Source organism: Electrophorus electricus, chromosome 5 (assembly GCF_013358815.1).
Source record: "Electrophorus electricus isolate fEleEle1 chromosome 5, fEleEle1.pri, whole genome shotgun sequence".
Classification (NCBI taxonomy): Eukaryota; Metazoa; Chordata; class Actinopteri; order Gymnotiformes; family Gymnotidae; genus Electrophorus; species Electrophorus electricus.
Genome location: NC_049539.1, coordinates 13027164 through 13052827, shown reverse-complemented (window position 1 = coordinate 13052827; position 25664 = coordinate 13027164). Strand labels below are relative to the sequence as shown.

Sequence of the window (25664 nt, the reverse complement as noted above, 5' to 3'; positions counted from 1 at the left end):
TCTTCCAGAGAGAGAGGGATGGGGGAGGGAGTCCAAACTGTTAAGCATCTTAGACTTCGTAAACCTAAACTGCTTTCTCTCTCTCCATCTCTTTCCCTGTGTTTCTTTTTCTCTCTCTCCATCTCTTTCCCTGTGTTTCTTTTTCTGCCCCCCCCCCCCCGTTTCCGTCAGATCGGTGTGAAGCATCGGTCCTCTCCGGTTAAAGGCGGCGGTGGAGAGACCCAGCAGAAATCTGCTGACATCACTGTCCAACTGCCCCTTGCCTGGCTGAGGAACGTGAGGAGGGTGGTGGTGAGATGAAGAGAAGAGCCAGAGGAGGGGGTAGGAGGGAAGAGCGAGGAAGGCACGAAAGAGGGAGGGCGAGCGAAAGGGAGAACGAGAGAGGGAGGGAGGGAGGGATGGGGAGGTTATGAGACTGCAGGAGGATAGGAGAGAGATAGAGAGAGAGAGAGAGAGGATGGGGTGAGCATTCGCGCAGTCGGAGCGAATACTGCAGCTCTCTCTCAGATTCCACACGGCCGTCGCCCGACACACCTCTGCGCTGCACTTGGCGTTCACCCACAGCCGCGCACTCACACGCCCCGCCGTGTCGCTCACAGGCTCGGGAGAGCTCCGCGCGCCGCAACGCTCGTTTAGACCAGTGCGTCAGACAGCAGAGGCAGGCGGAATCATGCCCGGGGAGGCAGAGGACGGCAGCGGCCCTGCGCGGGACGCACCCAGCCCGGTCACGGACGCTGGCATCGTCCCCGGAGCAGGTGAGGCGAGCCGCGGCCGCTCACGCACGGGACAACGTGAAAGAGAAGAGGGGATGAGAGGGAGAGCGAGGGAGCGGGAGGGAGGGGGAGGGGGGGAGAGAGAGAGAGAGAGAGAGAGAGAGAGAGAGAGGGGGATGAGAAGAGGCTTGGCAGAAGGGAGAAAGGGGATTTGTGGAGGAGAGAGGTGGCTGAACACATGAGGGTAGAGGAGCGGAAAGAGAGAGAGAGAGCGAGAGAGAGAGAGAGAGAGAGAGAGACGGGTCTGGCCGCACCCTGCAACATCATCAGCATGGTCCCAGAAGAGCAGCTGTAGTATATCCACACCCATCATGGCAGCATGACACAGCATCACTTGTCAGGACCCAGCATCATCTCCCTCAGCCCAGAGAGAGGTGGCTGACGCAACTGCCTGCTTGAAAATCACACTGATATGATGCAGGAAAACAAGTGGGCTTGAAGCATTTGGGATGCGATGAATTGGGGATGTGTATAGAGATTATGGAGATTTTTGAATTAGCCTTGTCGGCAAGGTCCATAAGGATCATGTGTGTGTGTGAGAGTGTGTGCGTGTGTACATGGGTGTGCATATGTGAGTGTTTGGGAGTGTTGATTCTCACCGTCGGTGTATAATGGCTATGATACTGAGTCATTCATGTTTTTATAACTGTACTGCTGTCGCCTTGTCATGAGAGACCAGGATAGACATGCCTTAATGATGTTTGTTTATTTATTTGTTTGTGTGCAAGGGGACAGCTTGTGTTGTCTAGAGAGCACCGTCGGTAGAGTAGAGGTCATGTCTGTGTCTGTGGATGTGTCTGTGGGTGCCTCCTCTGTACTGGTTGCGCAGACCCGTGCCTTCTATTCTGGCCGCAATGTACGGGTCTGTGATAATGACTTCCATCATCACTCTCTCAGATACTTAGCGCGCGTGCGCACGGGCCTGTGTGTGAAGGGAGACTGGCCTAAAAAAAAGAATAAAGACCTCTCATCTATGGTACTATCTTTAGCTTGCTGAACTAATCACGTGAGATGGGGCGATGGAAAGGAGTGGAAATACACAGGCTACATCGTAAAGGTTTCAAAATGTTACTGACACAAATTCATACTCCAATATACCAAGAAAGTGCTTATTTGGGGCATAGAAGGTCATATACGTAAATGGTCCAACAGCTTTACAGACCTCTGTTTATAACAATAATCAACCATTTGCAAAACAAATACAGTTCCAAAAATAAACATTTCTTCTCCCCTTTCCTGCGCACATTGCTTGAAAATGCAAATGTGCCTAATTAATAATCATATCTTATACGGTGACATCCTGCTTAGGAGCCGTCTTAAAATTATAGGTTTAACAATTCAAGATTTCTGAGCTGGAAAAGGAGAGCTGCCACCCCCCCCCCCCCCCCCCCCCCCCCACACACACACACACACACACACACACAGAGTTCAGTAGAATGGCAAGTCCGGCAGTAGAGACGCAGAACCCCCGAGTCCCTGTCCAAACACCTCAGGCCTGTGCTTTAATTTGGCACCAAGCAAAATTTATATTTACCAGTGCAAAAGAGCTGGTAAAGTGGAAACCAAACAGCAGCCAAAATGATTTCCGACTTGAGTAAATTCATTTTTCTGTAAGGGCACGTTTGTTAGTCAAGAGTAAACTGCCAGCATAGCTTATGGTGACCACACAGAAATGGAATAACACAGGTGTAGGTGTGGTACTCTGAAAGATTTGCAGAAGGCCTGTTCCTCAAGGATACGAACGTAAAGCTAATCGTCGTGGCAATGAACAGGCACAGAACATACCCATCTTTCGTTTATCTTTTTAATTATTCTGTGCGCTATAATTTAGTAACATAAATAGCACTCACTGCGCGGCATTTCTAAGTTTATCGGGTCAAAGTAATGAAAGTTCCTTACATCTTGTGGTAGCATCAGCCACGCACAGACGACTAAACCCTTCACGCTCATTAATTTGACAAGGACTAACTATTTAAATTATTAATTTATTATTAGCCATCATACCACGCAAGTGAAGAGGGACTTTCTGCACCAGCAGAAGCAGCCAGAAAAGAACAGAGAGCTTTCCTCAGCATCAGCACATCGCCATATCAACCTTGAGAGAACCGTGTAGGAGAACCCCGATGGCTTAGGGGAGCACAGGCTGCGCTGCTGGCCAGGTACGGGAGGCGCAGACAGAGACTTCTGGGAAAATAGCTGAATCGTGGTCCTCTACGCTGACTCGAGGTTTTAATACTTTTTCTTGCCGCCTGTGGATGGAGACAAGAACGGTATTATGGGCCTGGGACCATCTGTTCGGTTCTGTTTAGCAAACTACCTGGGCTTTGGCGGGTAGGACATTCACACTTACACGCGCGCACACACACAAGCAAACGCACACTTGCGTGCATGTACACACTCACTTGTATGCACACAGAGGCACATGTGTGCACAAACATACCCATAAATGCGCATGCGTACACACACACACACATACAAAGAGAAACACTTGAACACTGATGTATCTGTTGGTTTATTTAAGTGTAAGCCGTAAGCAGGTATAACCTGGAGTGAGAAAAGTTTACTCAAGAACTGCTCAAGAACTGATGCACTTCTCTCTCTCACTCAGTCTCACGATTACAATCTCTCTCTCCAACACACACACACACATTCACATTTCTGCAGTCACCTCTTAGATTATACAATATCTTGTATAATCAGTGTGGTTGTCTAACAAGAGGCCCTTTCTTTTATGTTCTCCATCACACACACACACACACACACACACACACACACACACACACACACACAGGCAAGGATACTGCTGTTGTATTTTGCATTTCAGCTCCATAAGAGTTGTTCTGTTTGCAGTGTGCAACATGATGATGTCATCATTTTGGATCATGACTAAGCACAGCAGGCCACCCACAGCAGAAAAACAGGCACACACAACAGAGTATAGAAACTCTCTCTCTCTCACACACACACGCACACACACACAGAGAAGCTGGCCAGATTCTTGCATGGCTTTGGCCAGTAAGGATCTTTGTAGCACGCTCTGAGTTAGAGAGCCGAGATGTAAATTACGGTCTGGATGTGGAGGGCAAATGACACAAGACAAATCCGGATCCAGATAAAGACAGAGAGGAAGTACATACGCACATGCTTTGATGGTAAGAAATGTAGAGGGTATGAAACATGAGGTAAGCATGCTTCAATCCAAACTGTCCCCACATGATACTCACGAGCATCAACGTAACGGGATGCGTGTCGTCTTCCAGCTGAGCCACTTTACTGTTGCATATAAACGTTGAATTTCAAGAATTAGCCACTGCAAGCTCTGCTGGAGCGTAGACGAGCGCTTTGCTGGGTGGCCTCTTCCTGAAGCTGGCTCATTAAGATCAGGTTTCCAAGTCCTAACAGAATGTCCATTATCCCACGTTGGCAGTAGGCAATTTTATCAATAAACAGAAACACTAAAGCAATTACAATAATATATGACGTGTGATATATAATGTCGCATTTGGGGGATTTTTGAAGCACTGAAACACACACATACACACACACACGTGTGTGTGTGTGTGTGTGTGTGTGTGTGTGTGTGTGTGTGTGTGTGTGTGTGTGTGTAAGTAGGTATTTTAAAAAGAGAGAGCAAATAGGCAGAGCCAGTGAGTAAAAGTATTAAAAATGAGCAATCAAAATGACAAATACCCAGCATGAGCTAAAAGTGTCACTCCGTGAAGAGTTCAACACCAGAACACATCCCCAAATGAAGCAATGAAGGTTACCGAAATACTGAAGCATGAAGGAATAGATGGTAGGAGGAGGGAGGGAGAGAGGGAGAGAGAGAGAGAGAGAGAGAGTCCTCCTAAAGCTTACCTCCTCCTGTCTTTCTGATTATAAAGACTGCTGTGAGGAGCTGATAGCAGCTCCTCTGGGTGAAAACACTCAGCAGTACATACACCCATGCAGATACCCTGCATTCTCCGTGTTCAAACATCATATTTGTAAAAATATACACTGATGCACACATACTGCGCAAGTGTGTGTGTGTGTGTGTGTGTGTGTGTGTGTGTGTGAGTGCCTGCGTGCGTGCAACTGTAGCTGACCGTGCTGTGCAATTTCCTCCCCATATAAAGTCATTGCTGATGGACAGTTTGCCACGTGGGCAGAAAACGGGCCTCGTCTCCCTGATACAATCACTTAACAGACATTCAGATCTCCACTTGCCACTGTCAGACTGAGATACCCCCCACCATCAGGCAAAATGACGCTCCTGGAAATATTCCCTCTAATGCCGCTTGACCCTAGTGCTTGCCATTTTAAAGGATAATCCATCATTTAACACAGCGTTAACACAGGCTCAAGCTATTCTCATGGGCTTCCTCAAAAGATTATTAGGGTGAGAATCTTCATATCGGTTATAGAGAGTTTTCTACAATAAGGCTTATTTTCCACTGTAGCGTTAGTGAAAGATAACGGACAGCATTACAGTGCTTCTGAGAAAGCTGCCTGTACATCAGTCAGGGTAGACCCGGTGCTGAATGACTGCCACCTGACGCTGTCATTTTGCCAGTTCTGAACTGGCAATAAATTATTTTAAAAATGTAAATATATTTTCCTTCTTAATACAGACTTAATGTAATTTTGGTGATGCATTTAGTGCCACAGCTTCTGCACATTTTAACACACTGTGACTGCATTAGACACAGAAGAATCAGTGAAATGAGAATATACTGCCCTGTCAGGATGTGTACTGCATACGAAACTTGTGCCAATTTCCATTTTATGAGATCTCAAGCAAAATGTCCAAGCAAAGCTGTGGCATCATGATGTGATGAAAAAGTTGAATAAAAACATGTTCAGTTTGAATCGATTCACCTGAAGGCCGGTCATGTTTATGACAATACTGTAGACAGCAAAAATAGGTGTTGTGTTGTACTGATCAAGGAAATCAAATGGTGTTAGTACATTGCATTTTAAAAATCTGAGCTGCTAAACATTACACTTGCAAATCTAAATAAAAAAACACAAATAGCATTATGATATTTGTTACATATTAAATGTTTTTATTGCCCTCTTTTTCAGATTTGTCCAGACAAACCTCCAGCTCCACAGCCTCTACTCCAAGTGATAGTGCCTCCAGCCCATCTCCTACAACCCCGCCCAAGCTCCCCCCACAGTGCCCCTCCCCATTTGGCCCCCGTTTGGTTATGGCCAAGCCGAACCCTTGCACCCGACCTCCACCAGAGGGCGCCAGCTTTGAATCAGAAGGGCGGTCAGTGGGCCGGCTGACGGGTCGCTTCGGAAGAGGGGTGTGCAGAAGGGGCCCAGTGAAAATGGAAAGGATTAAAGTCTTAACTGGGAGTGAGGTGGAGAGCGACTACCAAGAACCAGAGTCCATGGATGCAAGGGTAGTTATGGGGCAAGAAGCACTGCTGAAGAACATGGAGTCACAGATTGGGGGACTGCTTGACAAAAACGCCGGTGGGGAGACATCTAGTACACCTAGTTCGGAATCCCAGCCCACAGAGCCTGCCATGCTTTCACTCCCGCTGCAGGCACAGACGTGGGGCGAGGGGAAACCCAAACTCGACACTGGTCAAGAGAGTCCCAAACTTGACCAGGCCAAGTCTTTGTTCCCAACCACTGAGCCAGAGGCAAGCTTAGGTGAGCTACTCGAATGCACAACTTTGGAGTCCAAAGCAGCAGTCACGGGACTGACAGAAAGCAGCACCTTTTTCCCAGACAATGAAGGAGACCCTCTAGCTCCGTCTCCGGCTGAAGTGCCTTCCTTGTCCTTTTCCGAACCCCCCTACCCAGTTGATCCTCAGCGTGTCGGAGTCCTTCCCGGACTGGATCCAGACCGTTATTATACAGCACCTTCCACACCCATCAAGATGGCCTACTGTTCACACCTTAAGCAGCAATGGCACCCAAATAGCCCGAGCACAGGTCCTGGATCCCCAGCTGATGAGTCTGATCTGTGCTCCCCACCCACGTCTCCTTCTGGGTCTTACATAACCGCAGAGGGCAGCAGCTGGACCTCCAGCACTTCTCACTCCTGCTCCCCAAACCTGATTGCAGAGGCTGAACTGCAGGAGGCCCCTGCATGCTATGTGGGATCTCTGTCTGAGATTGGGGATGAGCTGGGGGACGAGCGAACGGGGGCCGAAAGGGAGCACTGTCTGTGTAAACCTGCCATGCCAGGGCTGGTCGAGGACGTGGAGTATGAGGAGGACCAAACGAGCAGGAAGGTTTGCAGGCCTCAGTGGGTGACAGAGAACATTTCCCCACACAGGAGCAGCAGTGGCAGAAGCACAGATTCACAAGATGGTGGAGGGGAATCTGAGGCCTCCTTAGTGCAGGCAGAAATCCAGAGAGCTACCGACATAACCCAGCCATTTGATGATCCAGATCAAGATCTAGAACTTGATCTTGATGCTTGTGTCTCAGAGCATTTCACCAGACTGGATGCACCTCTAAGCCCAGAGGAGGACTTTCCCACAGATCTGGCATCTTCTTTTCCCTTCAGTCATCGGCTGGCAACTGCTTCTGCTACCCTGGACACGGGCAGTCTGACCCCTGCTACTTGTTCCTCAGAGATTTCAGACACTGATAATAATAGCTTGTACAGTGAGATTGGATCTTCTTCCCTGTTCTTCCATGGGTGCTCCAGAGAGGATAGCCCTAGGGGAGAAGGAATGATTCCTGCATGCATGCTGCCTGTCCATGCCAGCTTGATATTCCAGGCAGACGCCATGGAGATAACATTGTTCCCTACAGACGAGGAGCCTGAAAATGAAATGGATGCATATGCTGCTGGAGAAGAGGAAGGAGATGTGGATGAGTATGATGATGAAGATGATGATGATGACATAAATGACTTGGAAGAGCAAGCTGAAGCCATCAAGATTGGATCAAGGGTTGTGGAAGACCCAAATGAGGAAGACACCTCTGCTTCTTACCTAAATTCACTTTCTGAGAACTCAATAAATGACGGAATAGATGAGTCATTTGCTTATCAGGATGACACCCAGGAATCGAGTGATTCCACCTCCTGTAATGGCGATGAAGACCACCTGTACAGTACAGAGAGAGATGTCAATCCTGCCCAGCAGTTTCCCAGACAGGAGGACCATGTGCAGTCAGTAAGCAATGCAAGAACAGAATCGTCTGGAAGTGAGAGTGAAATGGACACTGGATCATCTGGATCATCTGAGCCACCAAATGCAGAAGTTCATGAACAGACACCAGACTGCACAGTGCAAAGTGCAGAAAACATAACTGTAGAAAAAAAGCCAGATGTGGAGTGTACAGAGACAGTATTTTCAACAACAGAGGTCAAGGACCAAGGAAAGGATATTACACAGAGTGCAGACCTCAGGGGCACGGAAGGAACATATGATGTGTGCAATGCAGAGTCTCAACTAGTGGTTCAGACAGCCCCCCAGGAGTTGGAAAGTCAGACAAGCTCAGTGGATCAAAATGAAATGTCTGAGACATGTAATAAGTTAGCCCTTTGCATGCTTGGAGCCACAGCTGCAGGTATAAAATATAAATTCAACACTCAGGATGACCCAGATCTGGACCAGAAGAATGGAAACAACTCTGAGTTTGTCAATACCTCGCTCCGGCTTGACGAGACAGAAACCAATGATCTCAACAAAGGAGTCCCTCTGTTGTCTCACCCTAAAGATGACTGTAGCCCCACAAACATACCAGTTTGTGCCTATCCCGAGCTGTCCGATGTGCCAGATAACTTAACCACAGCTGATGTCTCCCCATCTGAACACTCTCTTGACCAAGATAACCTGACAGAAAATCAACCTGGCACCGACGACGCAACTCTCAGCTCTCTAAACATGTCCTCTTCTACTTACGGCGTGCTTGCCATCTCGCCAAAGAAAGAGAACTCTGAAAACAGCATGACAGAAAGGAACGTTTCATCAGAGGGCCGGGCCCTGCTGGAGCCTTTGACACCGGGAGAGTGTTGTGCCTCTGAGGCAGAAAACTTGCTATTGTGCGATACAGCTGGGCCACTGCGAAACAAAGCCCGATCTGTGAGCCCTAACATCGCTGCCGGAGATGGCATCACCGCTGACCTTGAGGACAACAACAACAGCTACTGTGACTTAGGAGAAAGGATGACCGATATCGAGGCTGGCATGTTGGAATCCAACCTGTCCACTTGGAGGTCTATCGAGGATCTGTCAGAGGCAGGAGGAGGGGAGGATGATGCCAACAACCTTCAAAATCCAGACAGCAATCCACTTATACAACGGCATTCGGAAAAGATTCTGGTGACTACATGGAATGACCCCGAGAAAAGCTGTTCGCCCGTTATTCCAAGCGCTCAGTCAACGTGTCTGTCATTGAATATCCTTTCAGATGATGGCAAAGACGAGAACGATCAGACCCCTAACACAGATTTTAACATTCCAGGAGAATCCATATCAAATATATGCCAAGATGGTGGCCCTGACATTCCTCCTAAACAGGCAATGCAAGTTTTGGAATCAGCAAAAGAACTTGAAGAGGCACAGACTTTGACAAGCTCCTATGAACAAAATGATCTCTATGAGCCCATTACAACCACTGACGTGTCAGACAAATCAAATAACCCAGTTCCTAGTTCCTCAGACCAAAGCATTGAAAAGGAAATTTGCCTGGCAAATTCTGAATCCCCAGTTTTAGAAAAAAAGTATGTATTCAGATTAGAAGGAGGCTCTTTTGGCACTTTCAATCCTAAGAAGAAATCAAGCGAGTCAAGACGTGATATTTCGTCATCTGATCGCTCTCTGGCACACAAAGAGACAGCAACATGCACTGACACAGGGATTACAACTGATACCACAGATCTAGGTTCACAGGTACAGTCCAACATTACAAAAGAGGAAAATCAAGAGAATTTTGGTAGTCGGGTAATTGACAGACAACTTACTGAACCAAAGAATGAAATTGCCTTTGAGGATCAAGAGGAGGAAAGAGTTGAATGTTTCTCACTAAGGGAAAGGGGGGATGAGGAGACCGAGAAAACATGTCCAGAAGCAGAGGAAAATGGCAGAGAAAATGCTATTTTGGAAAGGAATGAAAAGGACACACACGTTATGCAGAAAGCAGGTTTCTCAGAGACAGAAGAACGAGAATGTCAGAACGAAGAGTCAAATGCCAGTGCTGCTGAGATCACGCCACATCAGGAGACAAAACAAAATGATGCAGAAGTTTCGCAGAAATTAAGCACAAACGAAATGACAAAAACAGAACTGTATGACACTGAACCAGATCATGCCGGGAAAAGACTTGATTCAGATCATGGCCTGAAATCCGAGGTATCTGTCGCCTTTTACCAATCAGTGTCTGCCTCGGAGCAAAAGAAAGAGATCCAACATGAAGAAAGCCCACCTGAATCTCAGCCGAGTAACACATCAACCGAGACTCAACAGCAAGCGGACACGAAAAGTGATGAGGCAGAAAAAAATGATCATGACCAAACACCAAACGAACCGATTTCCCACCCTGAAAACTCCAGTTCCCAGTATCCTTTCACAGAGTCAGAGGGCTTGACTGAATCTAGTGATCATGCCAATACAGATCAAGGAAAAGCACTTGCCCATAGCACCTCAGAAAGTCTGGAACTTCAACAAAGCACACGAGACATCAGCGATGATCAGGTAGGGGGCACACCACTCGGAACAGTGAGAGCAGAACTTGGAAGGCCTTCTCCTTCTCCCTCATCTACAGATGTGCTGGAAGAGGACCTTCCCACCCCGATACAGGAGTCTCAGCCTTCATTGGACAATTCCCAAATACACAGTTTTCTCACTCATACTGAATCAGCTTCGAATGATGGCTCAAGTGACCAGAGCAGCTCATATCTGTCAGAGAGCCCCCTTCAAGTCCCCAGCGTGGAAACAGCAACACTGGAGTCCGAGGAAAAACTAGTGGCTTCCCTGCCTGTGCAGGACTTGCATCGAGATGTGAACGAGCGGTCAGGCGTAAGGTCAAAGTCCTGCAGACAATTCGCTGCGGAGGGTGAGATGTGCTTGTGCACCAAAAAACACACATAAGTACTGTCATCATAATCTTAGCATCATAATAAGTGTTTAGTAAAATCATTAATGATTTGATTGATTCATTTCAGTCAGATTGTTTAACTGACGTTTCATTTGATTTTGTTAGATTTTTTGTATGCCCACTGTTACTGAAAACATGTTTTGCTGTTTTTTGTAAGCAGTATGTACGGGACAGAAACCAGTATCTCCTGAAAGCCCCTACACCCTTCCCAGTGGATGCACAGGTCACAGAGATGCTAGCCCTGCTTACAGAAAAACAAATATGCCCAAGGAAAAAGAGATCTTACCATGCATCAGTTCCACTCTAAACTCCTCTGTGCAAACAAGGCCAAAGCCAGATCCAAAGCCAACTGATCAGGACACAGGCTCAGTCAGCTACAGAAGACAGGACTCAGAAGAACTGGATCTCTTGAAAAACAACAGTATGTTTCATTGCAAGTCTACTGCATGGTGTCTATCCTGTCTGGCACACTAAATCAATTTCAACAACACTGTTTGCTGAAAGGGTATCTGAGTGCACTCATTCACTCTCTCTCTGTGTGTGTGTGTGTGTGTGTGTGTGTGTGTGTGTGTGTGTGTGTGTGGGGCTTATAGTTGGCTCCTGTAACGAAACAGACAGCGATGGTTCACTGCCTGAGCTGGAGGATCCAGATGGAAGCCTCCTAAGACCGTCAGACACACAGGTGACATACTGCAAATAGATACATTTGGACTTCCACATAAGAGTACCATTGAATGATCAGCTGCCCAAAGTTACAATTTATGATAAACTGCGAATTAGAATCCAATTATATTGGATCATTCATAACATAAAAAGCTATATTTTGAATTTTATCCCTATACAAACATTAGGAACAAACACTGCTGGGAGCTTTTGTTATGGAAAGTGCAAATGAAATGCATTAAAACCTTTACTTATGCTAATAAGATGTATTTCATGCTTTACAATTTGTCGCCTCATTTCTTATTTAATCTTTCTCAGATATCACATACTGCAGCTGATGAGTCGGCGAGCAAAACGAAGCAGAGCCGAAGTGAGAAAAAGGCACGGAAGGTGAGCATTACCTGGCCCGAGCCCGCGGAGTACCGACATGACTCGCACTTAAATACCCCGCTCAGCCTCCTCAGCACCTAATGCTCAAATTCCTTCCTGTCTTGGGGGCATTATCTCCACAAGGCTATGTCAAAGCTGGGACTCAAGCAGATCCACGGGGTTACGCGCATCACCATCCGGAAGTCCAAGAATATCCTGTTTGTCATTACTCGCCCGGATGTCTTCAAAAGCCCTGCATCGGATATCTACATAGTCTTTGGGGAAGCCAAGGTTTGGACCTTTGTGCTAAAGAGTTTTATGTATCTGATTTTCAGTTCAGAAAAGTACTGTCAGGAGAAAGCTAAATAAACAGTTCACTTTGCCCAAACCAAATTGCCATATGTTATGTACAATGAATGCAGAACTGCGAATGTGTGAGGAAGAGAGATTAAATTAACAACACACATGCCTTCGTTTCAGATTGAGGACCTGTCACAACAAGTGCACAAGGCTGCAGCAGAGAAATTTAAGGTTCCCCTTGACCCTTCACCTTTGACCCCTGACATCATGCCCAGTCTCACCATAAAAGAGGAGAGCGAAGAAGAAGAAGAGGAGGTAGATTCAATTTCTGTCACTCATCTCAACCCTTTAGTAAATTGGCCTCGTTTAAGCTTACTTCAATTATTACAGATATGTTAGACAGGGTATAATTAATAAAGAGATTCAAGAATGATATTATCCTGGAACTCTGGGTGGCCTCCCACACTTCAGTCAGTGGATAATTCCATCTAACCATCACAACATACGTTAGCCGCTCTCTGGCTCAACACTCTTTGTTACTCAAATACTCAAATTTACACTTCCGTACCTGGAGCAGCCGCGACATAAGTTGTGCTTTGGTGTGTCAGGTGGACGAGAGCGGGCTGGAGCAGAGAGATATAGAGCTGGTGATGGCCCAGGCCAACGTGGCCCGGGCTAAAGCCGTCCGTGCGCTACGCCACAACAAGAACGACATTGTCAACGCTATTATGGTAAGACGCCTTCCTTCGAGTTGCTCGTTTGTTTATACTGATGCAGAAAATACCCGTTCTGAATAACACTGGGGGGAAATGCAAATGTGCTTTATGCTCCCTATTCCAAGAAATCAATGACGATAAAATAAATGGCAGCTTGACTGGAGGGGATCCCCGAGAAGGGCTTCTGCCCATGTTCACATGTATAAAAACAGGGCATGAGCGCGATTTTCTTCTTTGTACCCATTTCTAGGAGCTGACCATGTGAGAGAAGAGATGTTGCTTGGTCCCTGCTTCCTCCCTGCCACACCCTGCGCTCCTCTCAGTAATGCTGCTATATTGTACGTACGGAAACCCTCTTACCTGCTCAATAAACTGTTAATAACCACAGCAGGCTGGTTGGTGGGGTTTTTTGTGTTTGTTTGTTTGTGTTTAGTTACTATTGGACACCAGATAAATCTGTGATCACCCCCGCGCAGTCTGACGAATATGTTGTAATTGGCACGTGTAGCAGCAGCGTTTGTTCACGCTTCAGTCAAAACCAACACAGTCCAACACGAGTCTGTTATAACAGCAAACTCCCAGCAGGTGGCGCTCTAAAAACGGATTGTACAGCTAATGCAAAGGCACAGAGCATTGCTGTCTCCAAAAGACCCTCTTCCACTACAAGATCAAGAATAAAATGACATGTATCTACATAATGTGGAAAAAAAAAAAAAAAAACATTTATTTTTTTTAAAGGGAGGTTGGATAGTCAAGTAGCAGTAAGGAATAAAATTAGGCACAATTTAAAAAAATATTTACAAAGAATTCAGAATGGGACGGATATGATCTCGTCTGCTAAGTAGTCTGTCTGACTCGAGGAACGTAGCAGTTTTGCCAGAGCATGACAAGACATTTGTTAAAACATGACCTCGGCAATAGGCGAATCCTCGCACTTTCACGTGTTACTGTGTAACCCTGATACTAAAACTGATGTGGTGTTTTTGTTTGAGTACCTTTCGCCTGCCCGTATGAGCCACTTTCATCTGGATTTCATGAAGCACGACTGAACGCCGCCCTGTTAGCCTTCTCACAGCAATAACTGCCGTAGCTAATAACGTCCACCTTCAAGCCCCTGCGCGATTCTGTCTGAAATTAGAAAATCCGAGTCCGAGACGCAGACACTAGAGTGCGGGAGAAATGAAACACGGACGAGCCACCGACACATGTAACGGTTATTTTCCTAACGTTTTCCAGTCAGTGAGTTTCGTAACCACTCCAAATACCAAGTGCTCTTAATGCAAACTGCATCAGAAATAATGATTTAAGAGACTGGATGACTTATTTTTCCAATGCTGTGACAAATATAATTAGAGAAACGAAAGAGATGGCCGTGTGCGGCAGGACGCTGTCTGAAGAAGATGAACAATTCGGGTTTTCTGACACACGAGTTATTAAACACGAGAACAACGAGGAGTCACCAGTGAGCTCCAATTAGCAATCGCTGCAGCTTGCAAGAATTGCAACAAGAATACAAGTGATGCTTTCTGCCACACAGACTTGGTGAAGGTACCCTACTCTCCTAGGCAGCTGGGAGCTCATTTTGGGGTTGCAGCAATTCCTGGACAAGGCTGTGAAACCTCTAAAAACACATCTACTACATTAAACATCAAAAACAGTTGCAATTTTATTATATAATTAAAAAGAAAAGAATTCAAAAAGTCATTAATGAAAATTCTGTGCAAGATATGAAACGTGGTCAGCCTATGAAAACACATTGGAAAATGTAAATATTTATAGAGGAATATTATTGTAATACTAATTAACTGTAGCATTGACAAGCTTGTGCAGAGAGACCCTAACCAGTTAAAATATGTAGCGTTGTAAGTCACCCAGACCACAGCTGGAAATACAGAGAATTGGTACAACAGTTTTTTTTTTGTTGTTGTTTTTTTCACAGTACTGAGGATGTTTAAAGTTTCCCCTTAACTGACACCTAACAGCAACAATTCAGGACAATAGCAGGGAGGGGGTGTCTTAGAGACACACAGGTGCCTTGCAACTACAAACCCAATATCACACATGAGCTTACATCAATTTTCAAGTTCTTAAAAGGTTCCTAAAGACACAATAAAATAATCTCCATGTTCGCAAAGATTAGTTCCCTAGCACAGATTAATTTGTTTGACTGAAACCTCCAGCAAACATTACTTTTTGCTCAGGAAATCTGCGTGATGTCTTATGGGTGATCTTTGTGAACATGGACTCGGCTTTAGCATTCAAGTACATTTGAACATGTTAAGACGAACTAAATACTTCATATCATGGTCAGTGTGTTTGATAATGTTTGGCCATCCAGGGCATTCGTTAGCTGTTCTCAGACCTGCGTCCAACTCTTCTCTCAGCTCCCCATCATCTGCGCTCTAGCCACGGCTGTTCCGAGGTCAGCTCTTAGGGGGCAGGACGTTAGCCTGAAAGTGGCCCTGGTTGGTGATGTTGCCCGCCGGTAAATAGCGGGCCACCACGAAGGTGGAGCCGTCAGAGGCTACAGCCTTCCCCACGCCGAGCTTCTTCGAGCTTTTCCACACCATGGCAGTGAAATGCCCTGGAATGGAGAGGACACTGAGGTTATTCACACTGGTTAACGTGCGACGGGCGTGCTCGAGGGAGCGCCCAGATATGTGACTGGCTCGGGGTGTGCGTGTATGCACGTGCCCTTGCATATTAATGTGTGTGTGTGTGTGTGTGTGGTGTGCATCCCTGATATAAACCTCACAATAGCTGTGTTAGTACAGAACTAAATATTTATATAGAGGCAGAGAGAGTGGGTGGGAATGTAAAGAGCTCCTCCCACCTCATCCTCACATTTACATTCCTCATCCATCCCTTTTTCCTCGACTCTTCTTGCACCCCCCCCCCCTTCCTTTTAAACCTTCCCCGCCCCCCATTTTCAAAGAGCAGGAGGCTAATGACCCAGCCGTGATGAGTGCATGTGGTATGCAGGGAGAGACTAGTCATCGGGGGGAGTTTGAGGAAACGGCCTAGGGGTTAGAACTTCAGCGATCAGCGGCTCATGCTACGCATCAGCCAAGATGTGTGCAGGGTTCGATTGCATGAGCATGCTCACCAGTGGCAGAGGAGAATCCAGGCTGGTTGAAGTTGTACTGGTTCACCTCATTATACCAGCGATCAGACACATCCTTACCTGAGCGCACACACACCAACACACAGCTATTAGCAATAAATAACAGACAAGATCTTGCAAAGGTCATTATTTGTAACAAGAGCGTAGAACCGTGCGTGACTTCAGTTCAGATGGGAAGGTGGCGGTCAGTTTTCCATTGTGCCACCATATCTGGTGTCTCTGATTGCTGACCGACAGAGGCATTAAAAGGAAACCGGCAAAGCCCGTGTGCCTGCTCCACCACCTGTGTTCACCTGGTGGGAAGGTGCTGTATAAGCCCTGTTTAGAAAGCTGCAGGCCTGGAGGGCTGTAGGAGACACCCTGATCAAGAACAAAAACACACTTAAATGTAAGTGTGTACCTTTACTCTATTACTTAGGACATTTATGGATTAAATTGTGTCTCCCAAAGTTTGTTATTTACTTAAGCAATAATTATTTGTTGTCTTAGTCTGATGTTTGATTAGATTACTGAACAGAACAACCTTGTAGCACATCTATTGACGAGCCATTGCTCCCCAGACTGAATATGGCTTTGTGGCCAAGGGAAACTCTATATGACCCATAATGCATAAGTGTCTGACACTTTATAAATCACCCTGGGCTGTCCAGACATTCCATTCTGCTTAGTCATCAACTTAGAAAGCTAACATGGAGACCGTCACTACAAAACAGTTCCAGCTGTGGAGTGGAGTAGAATGGAGAGGAGAGGCCTTTTTATACATCAAAAAACAGCCAAAAGGCAGAATCTTACCTGGCTGATCATAAGATGCCCAGGCCAGGTTTTCTCCACAGCTTCCCCTGCTGGACTCAGCGCTATGCTTAAGGATCCGGGTGCTAGCCAGGCTCTCGGCATACCTACAACATGCACATAGTCAGGCCTAACCGAGACAGTGAAAATGACTCAATGAGAGCTGACGAGAAGACAAAGCGAAGAGCAGAATGAATCGGAGCCGAGGTAATGAGGTAGCATGGGGATCAAGGGGTAACAAGGTAGTGCGAGATGAGGGTTTGGTTGGGGGGGGGGGGGGGCGTCGTAGATGAGCAATCCGGGACTCACCTCGCCGCCTCTCTGCAGAGCTTACTGCTGAGCTTCAACGGCGGGGCCTGGTGTTTCCTCCTGTACTCATTATGACTCCTTAGCACCTCCTCACAAAACAACCTGGAGGCTTGAGAGACACAGACAGACAAATGGTCAGGGAAAGAGAGACGCAGCTGGCAATAATGAGCAAAGACTACACCGAACAGGGATGTGCTGATCGTCCAATAAAGGACCTTTTGTGTGTGTACGTTAGCGCACTGAGCCGCACGCACACACAGGCTCACGCTGACTGTACACTTTGAGTCCGAGCAGGAGAACAGTGGGCCGAAGCAAGGTCTAGCACGACCTCACACGCTGAGGAGCCACTGTACCACACGCTCACTGGAAAGGCTCAAGACTTCACATATAGTTCCTGATAACGAAGTGACAGAAGCATGAAACTATGAAGAAAAAGCCACATTCCAAATCCTGGTAAACAATTCCTACCTTTTTCAGATATCTCACCAGGTGCAAGATAACAGGTCCAAAGAATATAATAACATTTCCAAAGAATATATAGCAATAGTTCAACGACTACATAAAAATGCTAAGCATGAACTCATTTTTCAAGACTCCAAGAATATCAGATGGCTCTTTAAACCACTTGGACTTCACATTTGAAGTTAACACCACCCCAAACCAAACACAATTAGAATCACACTTGTGACAACTACCAAGGCCTATTCATAAATCAGGCTACATCATACCAGACGCACAAACAATGCATTGATTGAAAGTCCCTCTCTCTCTCTCTCACACACACACACACACACACACACACAAAAAAGTTGCAACAGGAGGTGAATACTGCTCCTAACGTATGACGCAGCTTTCTTACCTGATTTGCCCATGACGAGGGGAGATCTCTGCTACTGGCTCCCACACACTGCTGGCCTTTCAGTCCCTGGCGGCTGCTGCGATAGATCACCTCACTCCACCCTCTTTTGCGCTCTCTCTCTCTCTCTCTCTCTCTCTCTTTCTTTCTTTCTCTCCGTTTTCTTTCACACAAGTAAAATATAGCAGCTCCTCTTCCTGGTATCCAGTGGAAATGCTTCAGTTTACTAAACACACCACATTTCTGTATTCTGCTGCCCCTAGCGCTTCCCTCCTGCTCCACTGGGCCTCCTCTCTCCTGCTCTCCTGCTCTCCTCACTCTCTCTCTCTCTGAGCATGTGGAACGGAGAAGGGAGTCTCCGCTCTGATTACATCATCACTGTGAGCCATGTGACCATATATGGGGCTGGCACTGCTGCCTTCAGATGGAAAGTGTGTGGGACCTCAGCTATAAAATTTAATTAGGAAGACAGACACCCACACACACACACAGAGCAGACTTTTCTAAAGTTATACACATATCAGCCAGTGCACAAACTAAGGCTGTGTTTGTGATCCATAACTTTACTTTACTTAAAGGCTTCTGTTCTAGGCACAGACAGCAAATAGACTCCCCCCCCCCCCCTATATTGTGTCTTACTCTTAAACCGAAACAGTGAGTCATTATTCCCCACTCAAGCCGCTTATATTTTCCAATGAACAACGAGGTGCCCCTGTAAATGACTGTGGACAAGCGCGTCTGCTGAGTGCTGTGAATGTCAGAGTGTTGGAGACTTTACCATTCAGCTCAAACATTCAAAGGAAGAAACGGACGGCCACTAATATGATACGTTGTTGGTTATGCCCGTTTTTAACTGACTAGACGTGTGTATTAGTGAGTCGTTTGGTATTACATTTTTTAATGATAGTGATTATATATTACCTAGATTTGTTCCCATTGTGTCATATTATTTTAGCTATGGTGGAATGCTCAGACAAAACTTTCTCGACCCTTGATGAAACATCGAAAAGGTCAGAAAGGCAGGGAGCTGCTGATGGACTCCATGTGCGGTGTGGATGCGTCTGCTCTGCCATCGCGCTCGCAGCTGTAAACGCGACCGTCACCCGTTCGCTTACACGGGTCTGGGCTTCTGGCCTTACGAGCTCCTGCGATCGTTACACGCTTACTTTAGGAGCATTTGGGAAACTGTCCCTCAGAAGAAGGACAGCCACAGCTGCCTTGAGCTCCACCAAAACACAGATTAAATGACCAGACAAACCACTGCACACAGACGCAGGAAACAGATTATAAAGCACATGAATTTTTTTTTTCTAGCAGCAAGCAGGAATGGACACTTCAGACTAGGAGACAGTAAATTCACAGCAAATTCACAGGCGCTGGTTTCTGTTTTGCTTCTTTTATTTGTTGCTTTTAGGAAAAGTAGTCTGTGCTCACATCATGGGTCCATAAAACAACTGCACGAGCAAACAGCAGAAGACAGAAGAAGTTTTAAAGGCATTAAAATAACAGTAAATGGATGTTAGCAAAGAAATAACAGTTGAAATATAAGCTTACATTGCATTTTATAAAAGAATTGAGCAGCGATAACACCGTGATGGATACAATGTATATTGAATTGGTCTACGGCTGTCAGAGCAGTAAAGAAGGGTCATTTGCTAATGGTACCGACAATAGCAAACGTTTTTTTCGCCATCTAGTGGGCATAATTGGAAGAACACACCAAGCTACAATTCTCAAGCAAGACTGGATCTGTAATGCTAGAATGTTAGAATATCTAATTGTTTCTGAGCATCTACCTGGATGGGGCTGTATGCTACACCTGGAGAAGAGAGCTTCCAGTTTATACATCATTTGCCCTTAACATGAATAAATATAATATTTCATAAATGTTTGCGTTTCAGTTCCTCTAGTACTTCCTCGGCGTCTTTCTTAGTGAGCTGGTCCTCTGGCCTCCGGCGACATGGCTCTGCTATCTCACACAGCGTCACATTTTTGAGCAGCCACTTCCTCTCCATGGCTAGTTTCCAATCTGGCTCCATATGGAAGACCACGGCCACGTGGTCCCACACGTAGTACTCCTGCTCCTGACTACTGAGCGGTTCTGCCCACATGTTCTCCTCATCCATATTCAGTTGGTTGCGATAACAGTCTGAGGGAGACTGACAGAACCAGAACATGCGCCCCCGACGGTAACCACAAATGCCCTTGTCGTAAAGGGGCAGGCGAGGGTACTGGCCGTACTTTTGGACGTGCCGCGGATGCACCAGCACGGTGTAGAGGATCTGCTGCCGGTAGAGCTCAGTGCACAGAACACGCAGGACGGGGGCGGAGTCCTTGCAGAACCGCTGGGCGTACTCACGCAGGAGCTTCCGGAAAGGGAAGGTGAAGCGGAAGTTGCCGTAGCGAGACTCGCTCTGGAACGCCGGGGAGGTGGTGAACTTCTCCAGGAAAGGAGACTGGTTGTAGTCCGCGTCCTTGGATTTCCACCTGAGAAAGCGCTTCTCAGCAGATGCAATCTCACTCTTTGTCACTGACAGGCTCCACCACAGGAAGTTGTCCTCGGTCTTGTCCTCGGTCTTGTCCTGAGCAGGCTTCTGGAATCCACCATCTTCGATGATCCCACGGAAGCCACTTTTCCCTGTCACATGGCATACTCTGGATATTCTGAAGAGCACAGATTCGGGATAAAGGGGAATGTTGCTCTTCGATAGATAGGCGTGGTCCTCCTTGTAGATTTCTTTCAACTCTGACAAAGGCAAATGCTCCCGTTTAAAGCATTTTTTTGGAGTGCATCTGGAAGGAAAAAATTAGACTTTACAACAATAATATACATAGTAACACTTAATAATGCTGAAAAACTAATGCAGGATTAAGTTACTTTGATGATGATTTAATAAGGTTCTTGGCCGATTGGCATGGTCTCTCTCTCAGCTAGTTCAGAATGCACTGACCCATATCCTGACCAGGAAGGTCAGAGCATTTTACTCCAGTTTTATTTAATTTCCACTGGTTTCCTGTGATCAACATTCACTACAAATTAATCAATCTATTAATTCATCAATCTATTAATTCATATAATAATGTACTATATAAAAGACGTTAATTTGTGGGTGTCTCAATATTCTTCAACATGTTCTCACATCTCCGGTACCAAACCTGGAGACAAAATACAGAAGATATATTGTTCAACTTAGATTCAGTGAAGGCGATCGGTAACATCAGAAATGAGCTATTTATAGCTCTGTGTTCTTTCTACATTTGACTGTGTGAAAATTGTTCACGTCTGTTGATTTTTTTTAAAGATAATTAAGTAATCATAATTATCTTGTCATGCATTTCTCAAGATCAACACAACTAAAGTTGTGCCCTGCGGCACTCATGCCGTTACAAACTACCAATCTGACCAATAAATATTTAGATTATATTTAAAATATATTGTACTATTTAAACTAAATCTTAAATATACAATATGCAGGTAAATATCTATATTGAATCTAAATATCTATTTCATAACTCATAAATCTAAGACGTGTAAATAAACATACTGTGGCGTCCACCACAGGACACCAACCGGAGGCGGACAGCAGAATGGCAAGGACAACCAAATTTGATTTGGTTTGATTTATTTGGTCATAAATAGCTGTAAACGTTTTGTTTACACGTATTTGATTTAGCCCAGTCAAGTCTTGATTAGTTGAATCAGTGCATTTAGAAGGTGTCTATATATGGTAGTATGTATCTCATTTGGCTACCCACCCCCATGTTTCCTGTTCAGTTTCTTTTTCTGCTTATTCTGTGTGTGTCTTTTTAAAGTCTATGCTGTTTAACAAAAGTGGCAACTAGGCAGTGGTGCTTCTTCCGATTATAAGTCCAGTACTGTAACCACAGAGCTACCGCTGCCCATTGACCATCCTTTAACCACTAGGTCATCCTTTAACCACTACCATTTTTAGCACCGATGCTACAGCCAGGAGGATTGGCTGCCACCAAGAAGTTTGGATCGAATGCAGCGTAGATGGGACGCAGCTCATCATCGTCAGATTTACTGGGGTCAATGCTATGGCCAGTCATGCACTGTCACAGCAAGAATGGCGCACCTGACAATCGGGAGGCGATGTCTGTCCAACTCAAATCCATCACATGGAGCAGACTCGGCATAAGGGGAAGGAAACATGTTCCGGGGGGGGGGGGGGGGGGGGGGTCTCAGCTGAGCGCACGAGTCTTGCCAAGACTCATGCCTATGCAGCACACGGGCATGAATGAGAGGAGCCGGGCATGCGGCGCCGGGGCTGGTTGGGGGCATTGGGCAGCGAACATGAAAAGCAACCTCGTCAACATGATGGAGGAAGTCTAAAGCGCAGCGAGCAGGAGCGACGCGTGAAGATGGGGTTTACACCAGGCATATCCTATTTTAGTTTGTTTTTTTTATTATTTCTACAAAGGTTTTTTGGTTGTTTTTTTTAAACCAAACTAAAGGTTGTAGTATGTTTATCAGATGTGTCTGTTTACACAAGTCATTTTAAATCTGTATCACAGTACCAATATATTGGTTATAAAAGTTCACTGTATCCAAAGTTAGAATGTATAAAGTGCTAAAAATAACCATAGGTAAAAACTGAGGGATTTGATTTTCATCTAATCTCTCGTCATCAGTAGGTTTTAAGTCTTTATAACACCAACAGCCTATCTGGGAATGGTTTCCTTTTTTAAACCGTGTCCTCACTTTATAGACGGTCCCTTACTATCTTCAAAGTCTGCTGCCCCTAATCTATTTATTTTGGTCAATGTACTCGGAACAATGCAAAGAACTTTGACAAAATATACTGTAGTTTGTTCTGTGTTCGTCTGTAATTTCAGAGATGTAAGACGTTAATTTTAGAAAGAGGAGGGGCGAAACGCGAATATCCGCTGAATTACCAATAATCAACTTTACCGACCTGCACTTTGTCGATGGAAAAATTCTTATTCATGGCCTTTGGTGTTTGTAACGCACCTGATGCGTTAGTGCTCGCTGACGCCCCCAGGGCTCGGGGTAACCCTCCGCCTAACTTCGCCGGCGCACTGTTTGCGAGCGTTTTCAGATTTTTTTTTTTTTTTTCAAATATCAGTTTCAAATGTTCAATAAATCAGCGTTTATTTCTAACCAGAAATGCCAGTGCCTCCTTCTTCCGCGGCGACGCTACAATACAACTTCTATTTAAAAGATTAAAATAGACAACATTCTTTTCATTTTATTTATGAGAAGTCATCGTATGTATTGCATCAGACATTCTACATCGAACCGCTAATTTGTACACTGCATTTATCATAGATATGTTATCCTATATAAAAACCTTAAAATCCTCTGCGAATTTAAAATCCACTAACATTTTAACGAAAGTTAGGAATTAAAAAAGGAGACACATTCTTTACCTTAAATCACCCATAGTCGCCCCTTTTCAAACAGCTGGCTTAATCCCTAGTGTGGGATATACACTAAAACTTCAGAATGAGCTGCGAGCTGTTCAAGACTTCCGTCTGCGGGGCGAGAGCAAAACAGCGGGGGAAAATAGTAAGCTCGTGTTCGTTGTGAAGCCAGTAAATTGTGGTCTGTGCCTCAAACCGTTTTCAAGCAGCGGCTTTTTATATGTTGTGCAAAAAAGTGCTCAGTAGGCAAATGAGACTCAGCATTTAGGGTGGGAGAGAAAAGCACATGATTTAGTCTTCGTTTATCCTTGCTCTTACCACCTAAAAAGTACTGTTCTTCCAATTCTGGCTTGTCCCCTTATTTGTTTATCATTATCATGAATTTTTTTGCGGAAACTGCTAGAGTAGTTTGTATGTTCTGCCTACTCCACACTTCCCTGTCTGTGGGTCTCTGACCACTTCTTCAGCTCTTCCTCCTCTAAGATATATTAAAGATAATCAGAGCAGGTTCTGACTGTGCTGGGCACCTGCGAACCACCGTCTCTGATAATATAGGCAGGATGTGGAGCAGCTGAGCCTGTGCTTGCACTCACATCTCCTCTACAGACAAACCTGTTCGTAGCAGCTGTACATTACAGATATCAAATACCATTATTCATTTGATCAGCTACTTCAGGCTCATCCTGAATCATCTCATTTTTATACATTTTCAAATATAAATTAATAATAATTAATAGAATAAATAATTGAATAATTGGTGGTTATTATTTAAAGAGAGATGTGTATCCGTATTGCCCAGTGTGCTCAGCTAATCAACATTTTAAATTCACCATTTAATCAATTGTTAATGTCAGTCCATTACTCTCCATTTTGCATTAGTACAGAGTTGTAACTAAACTTTGACTAGATAATCATTGTCTTGTTTTAAAATGACATAGGCGTGTGGAGTGCCATCGGGCCCATATATTTGATATATCTGAATTTGCAACTTTAAAGCCAGCATATTAGGAACTGAGCGATTACGCTTCTTTGACAGGAGGCGGGGCTCTACATAGTGAGCGTGTACGCTGTCCTGGCGGATGAGGAGGTAAAGATTTGCCAACTTTGGAGTAGTTAATTTGTTCATATAACTTAGGTATGATGGAGGATTGAATGAAGCATTGTGAAGGCGGTGTGTGTCTGGGTTTTACACCTATCAGATCATTTAAACATGCAGGTGTTCGCATTTAGTGACTAGAACTTTCTTCAACCTCCAACCCAACTCGAGTGATGATTCTCCCGTCCAGCGAGGGTCACGGGTGCGTTTAGTTCTCGCTCAGATCATCAAACAGCAGTCTGCAGGTCATACGCAAAACACAGAGAAAGAGGGAAAGTCAACTGTTAGTCACTATTGCTCATTTATTCTGTATTTTTATTTCATATCTAAAGTGGAACCCATTTATTTATTCATTAAATTATTTAAATTGCATTGTCATTTTGCCTCAGTTATTGAATCCTATTTATGACATCATATTTGATCAGTTTATTTGATTTTTAAATGCTGTGGAGGAATGTTACTCTTATGTACTCTTACACATATCTCCAGGCATGCATTTATAGGACTACTTTTTTTTTTTTTGCATGTGTGAAAGACAGGAGTATGTCTGTGCCAAGAAACATGTCTTTCTCTCGGGCAGACCCTGGCTGCAGAGCAGAGGTGAAGTGAAAGCTCTGCACATTGAGGTCAGCACTGAAGTGAGCATTTACGGCATTTAGCGGATGCTTTCATCCAAAGCGACTTACAATCATGACTGAGTACAACTTGAACAATTGAGGGTTAAGGGCCTTCCTCAGGGGCCCAACAGTGGCAGACTGGGTGAAGCTAATTGAATTAATTCTATATAGATATAAATATACAGATACGTTTTCCATTCTGAAGGAAGAATGAAATTGATGGACCATTGTCATCTGTTTATGTGAAATGTGAGCTTGCCTTGTAATTTCAGCGTTGCCAGTTCAAGCCCCACCACTACCAGGTTGCCACTGTTGGGCCCCTGAGCAAGGCCCTTAACCCTCAATTGCTCAAGTTGTACTTAGTCATAATAGCAAGTCACTTTGGATAAAAGCATCAGCTAAATGCTGTAAATTAATCAACAATTGTTTGTTGACACATGGCTACGATGGGACATTAGGAACATTAGTCACCAGTAAAAACTAAATTGCTGTTGTTTCCTTAGAACCAAACATGCATGACAATGATGTGCCAACAAACCACTTTCAGTGCCTTTTCTCCCTGTTACAGTGAACGCACCCAAAAAGTTCCC

General features: G+C 45.2%; 3 protein-coding genes across 3 annotated transcripts; 1 reads left to right on the top strand and 2 right to left on the bottom strand.

Annotated features, from left to right (window-relative positions):
• Positions 1 to 445: 445 nt before the first annotated feature.
• Positions 446 to 13264, top strand: nacad (NAC alpha domain containing). Its single transcript, XM_027010781.2, has 9 exons — positions 446 to 755; positions 5841 to 10787; positions 10990 to 11250; positions 11423 to 11511; positions 11811 to 11882; positions 12006 to 12152; positions 12342 to 12476; positions 12770 to 12892; positions 13128 to 13264. The coding sequence occupies exons 1-9, from the start codon at positions 671 to 673 to the stop codon at positions 13140 to 13142; spliced, it is 5874 nt and encodes a 1957-aa protein (XP_026866582.2). The 5' UTR covers positions 446 to 670; the 3' UTR covers positions 13143 to 13264.
• A 1257-nt stretch (positions 13265 to 14521) lies between these two features.
• glipr2l (GLI pathogenesis-related 2, like) lies at positions 14522 to 18292 on the bottom strand. Its single transcript, XM_027010782.2, has 5 exons — positions 17959 to 18292; positions 17100 to 17208; positions 16794 to 16897; positions 15984 to 16061; positions 14522 to 15461 (listed from the first exon to the last, which is right to left on the bottom strand). The coding sequence occupies exons 1-5, from the start codon at positions 17969 to 17971 to the stop codon at positions 15301 to 15303; spliced, it is 465 nt and encodes a 154-aa protein (XP_026866583.1). The 5' UTR covers positions 17972 to 18292; the 3' UTR covers positions 14522 to 15300.
• A 1045-nt stretch (positions 18293 to 19337) lies between these two features.
• Positions 19338 to 23570, bottom strand: LOC113577919. Its single transcript, XM_027010833.2, has 2 exons — positions 23368 to 23570; positions 19338 to 20748 (listed from the first exon to the last, which is right to left on the bottom strand). The coding sequence occupies exons 1-2, from the start codon at positions 23379 to 23381 to the stop codon at positions 19836 to 19838; spliced, it is 927 nt and encodes a 308-aa protein (XP_026866634.2). The 5' UTR covers positions 23382 to 23570; the 3' UTR covers positions 19338 to 19835.
• Between the last annotated feature and the right edge of the window lie 2094 nt (positions 23571 to 25664).

Excerpts from the sequence above, each read along its gene's own strand:
- nacad (XM_027010781.2), top strand. The coding sequence starts at position 671 with ATGCCCGGGGAGGCAGAGGACGGCAGCGGCCCTGCGCGGGACGCACCC. Across the intron at positions 756-5,840 it reads TGGCATCGTCCCCGGAGCAG|ATTTGTCCAGACAAACCTCC; the intron begins GTGAGGCGAGCC and ends CCTCTTTTTCAG. Across the intron at positions 12,477-12,769 it reads GCGAAGAAGAAGAAGAGGAG|GTGGACGAGAGCGGGCTGGA; the intron begins GTAGATTCAATT and ends TTGGTGTGTCAG.
- glipr2l (XM_027010782.2), bottom strand. Across the intron at positions 16,062-16,793 it reads GGCATCTTATGATCAGCCAG|GTAAGGATGTGTCTGATCGC; the intron begins GTAAGATTCTGC and ends GTGTGCGCTCAG. Across the intron at positions 15,462-15,983 it reads TGGATTCTCCTCTGCCACTG|GGCATTTCACTGCCATGGTG; the intron begins GTGAGCATGCTC and ends TCTCCATTCCAG.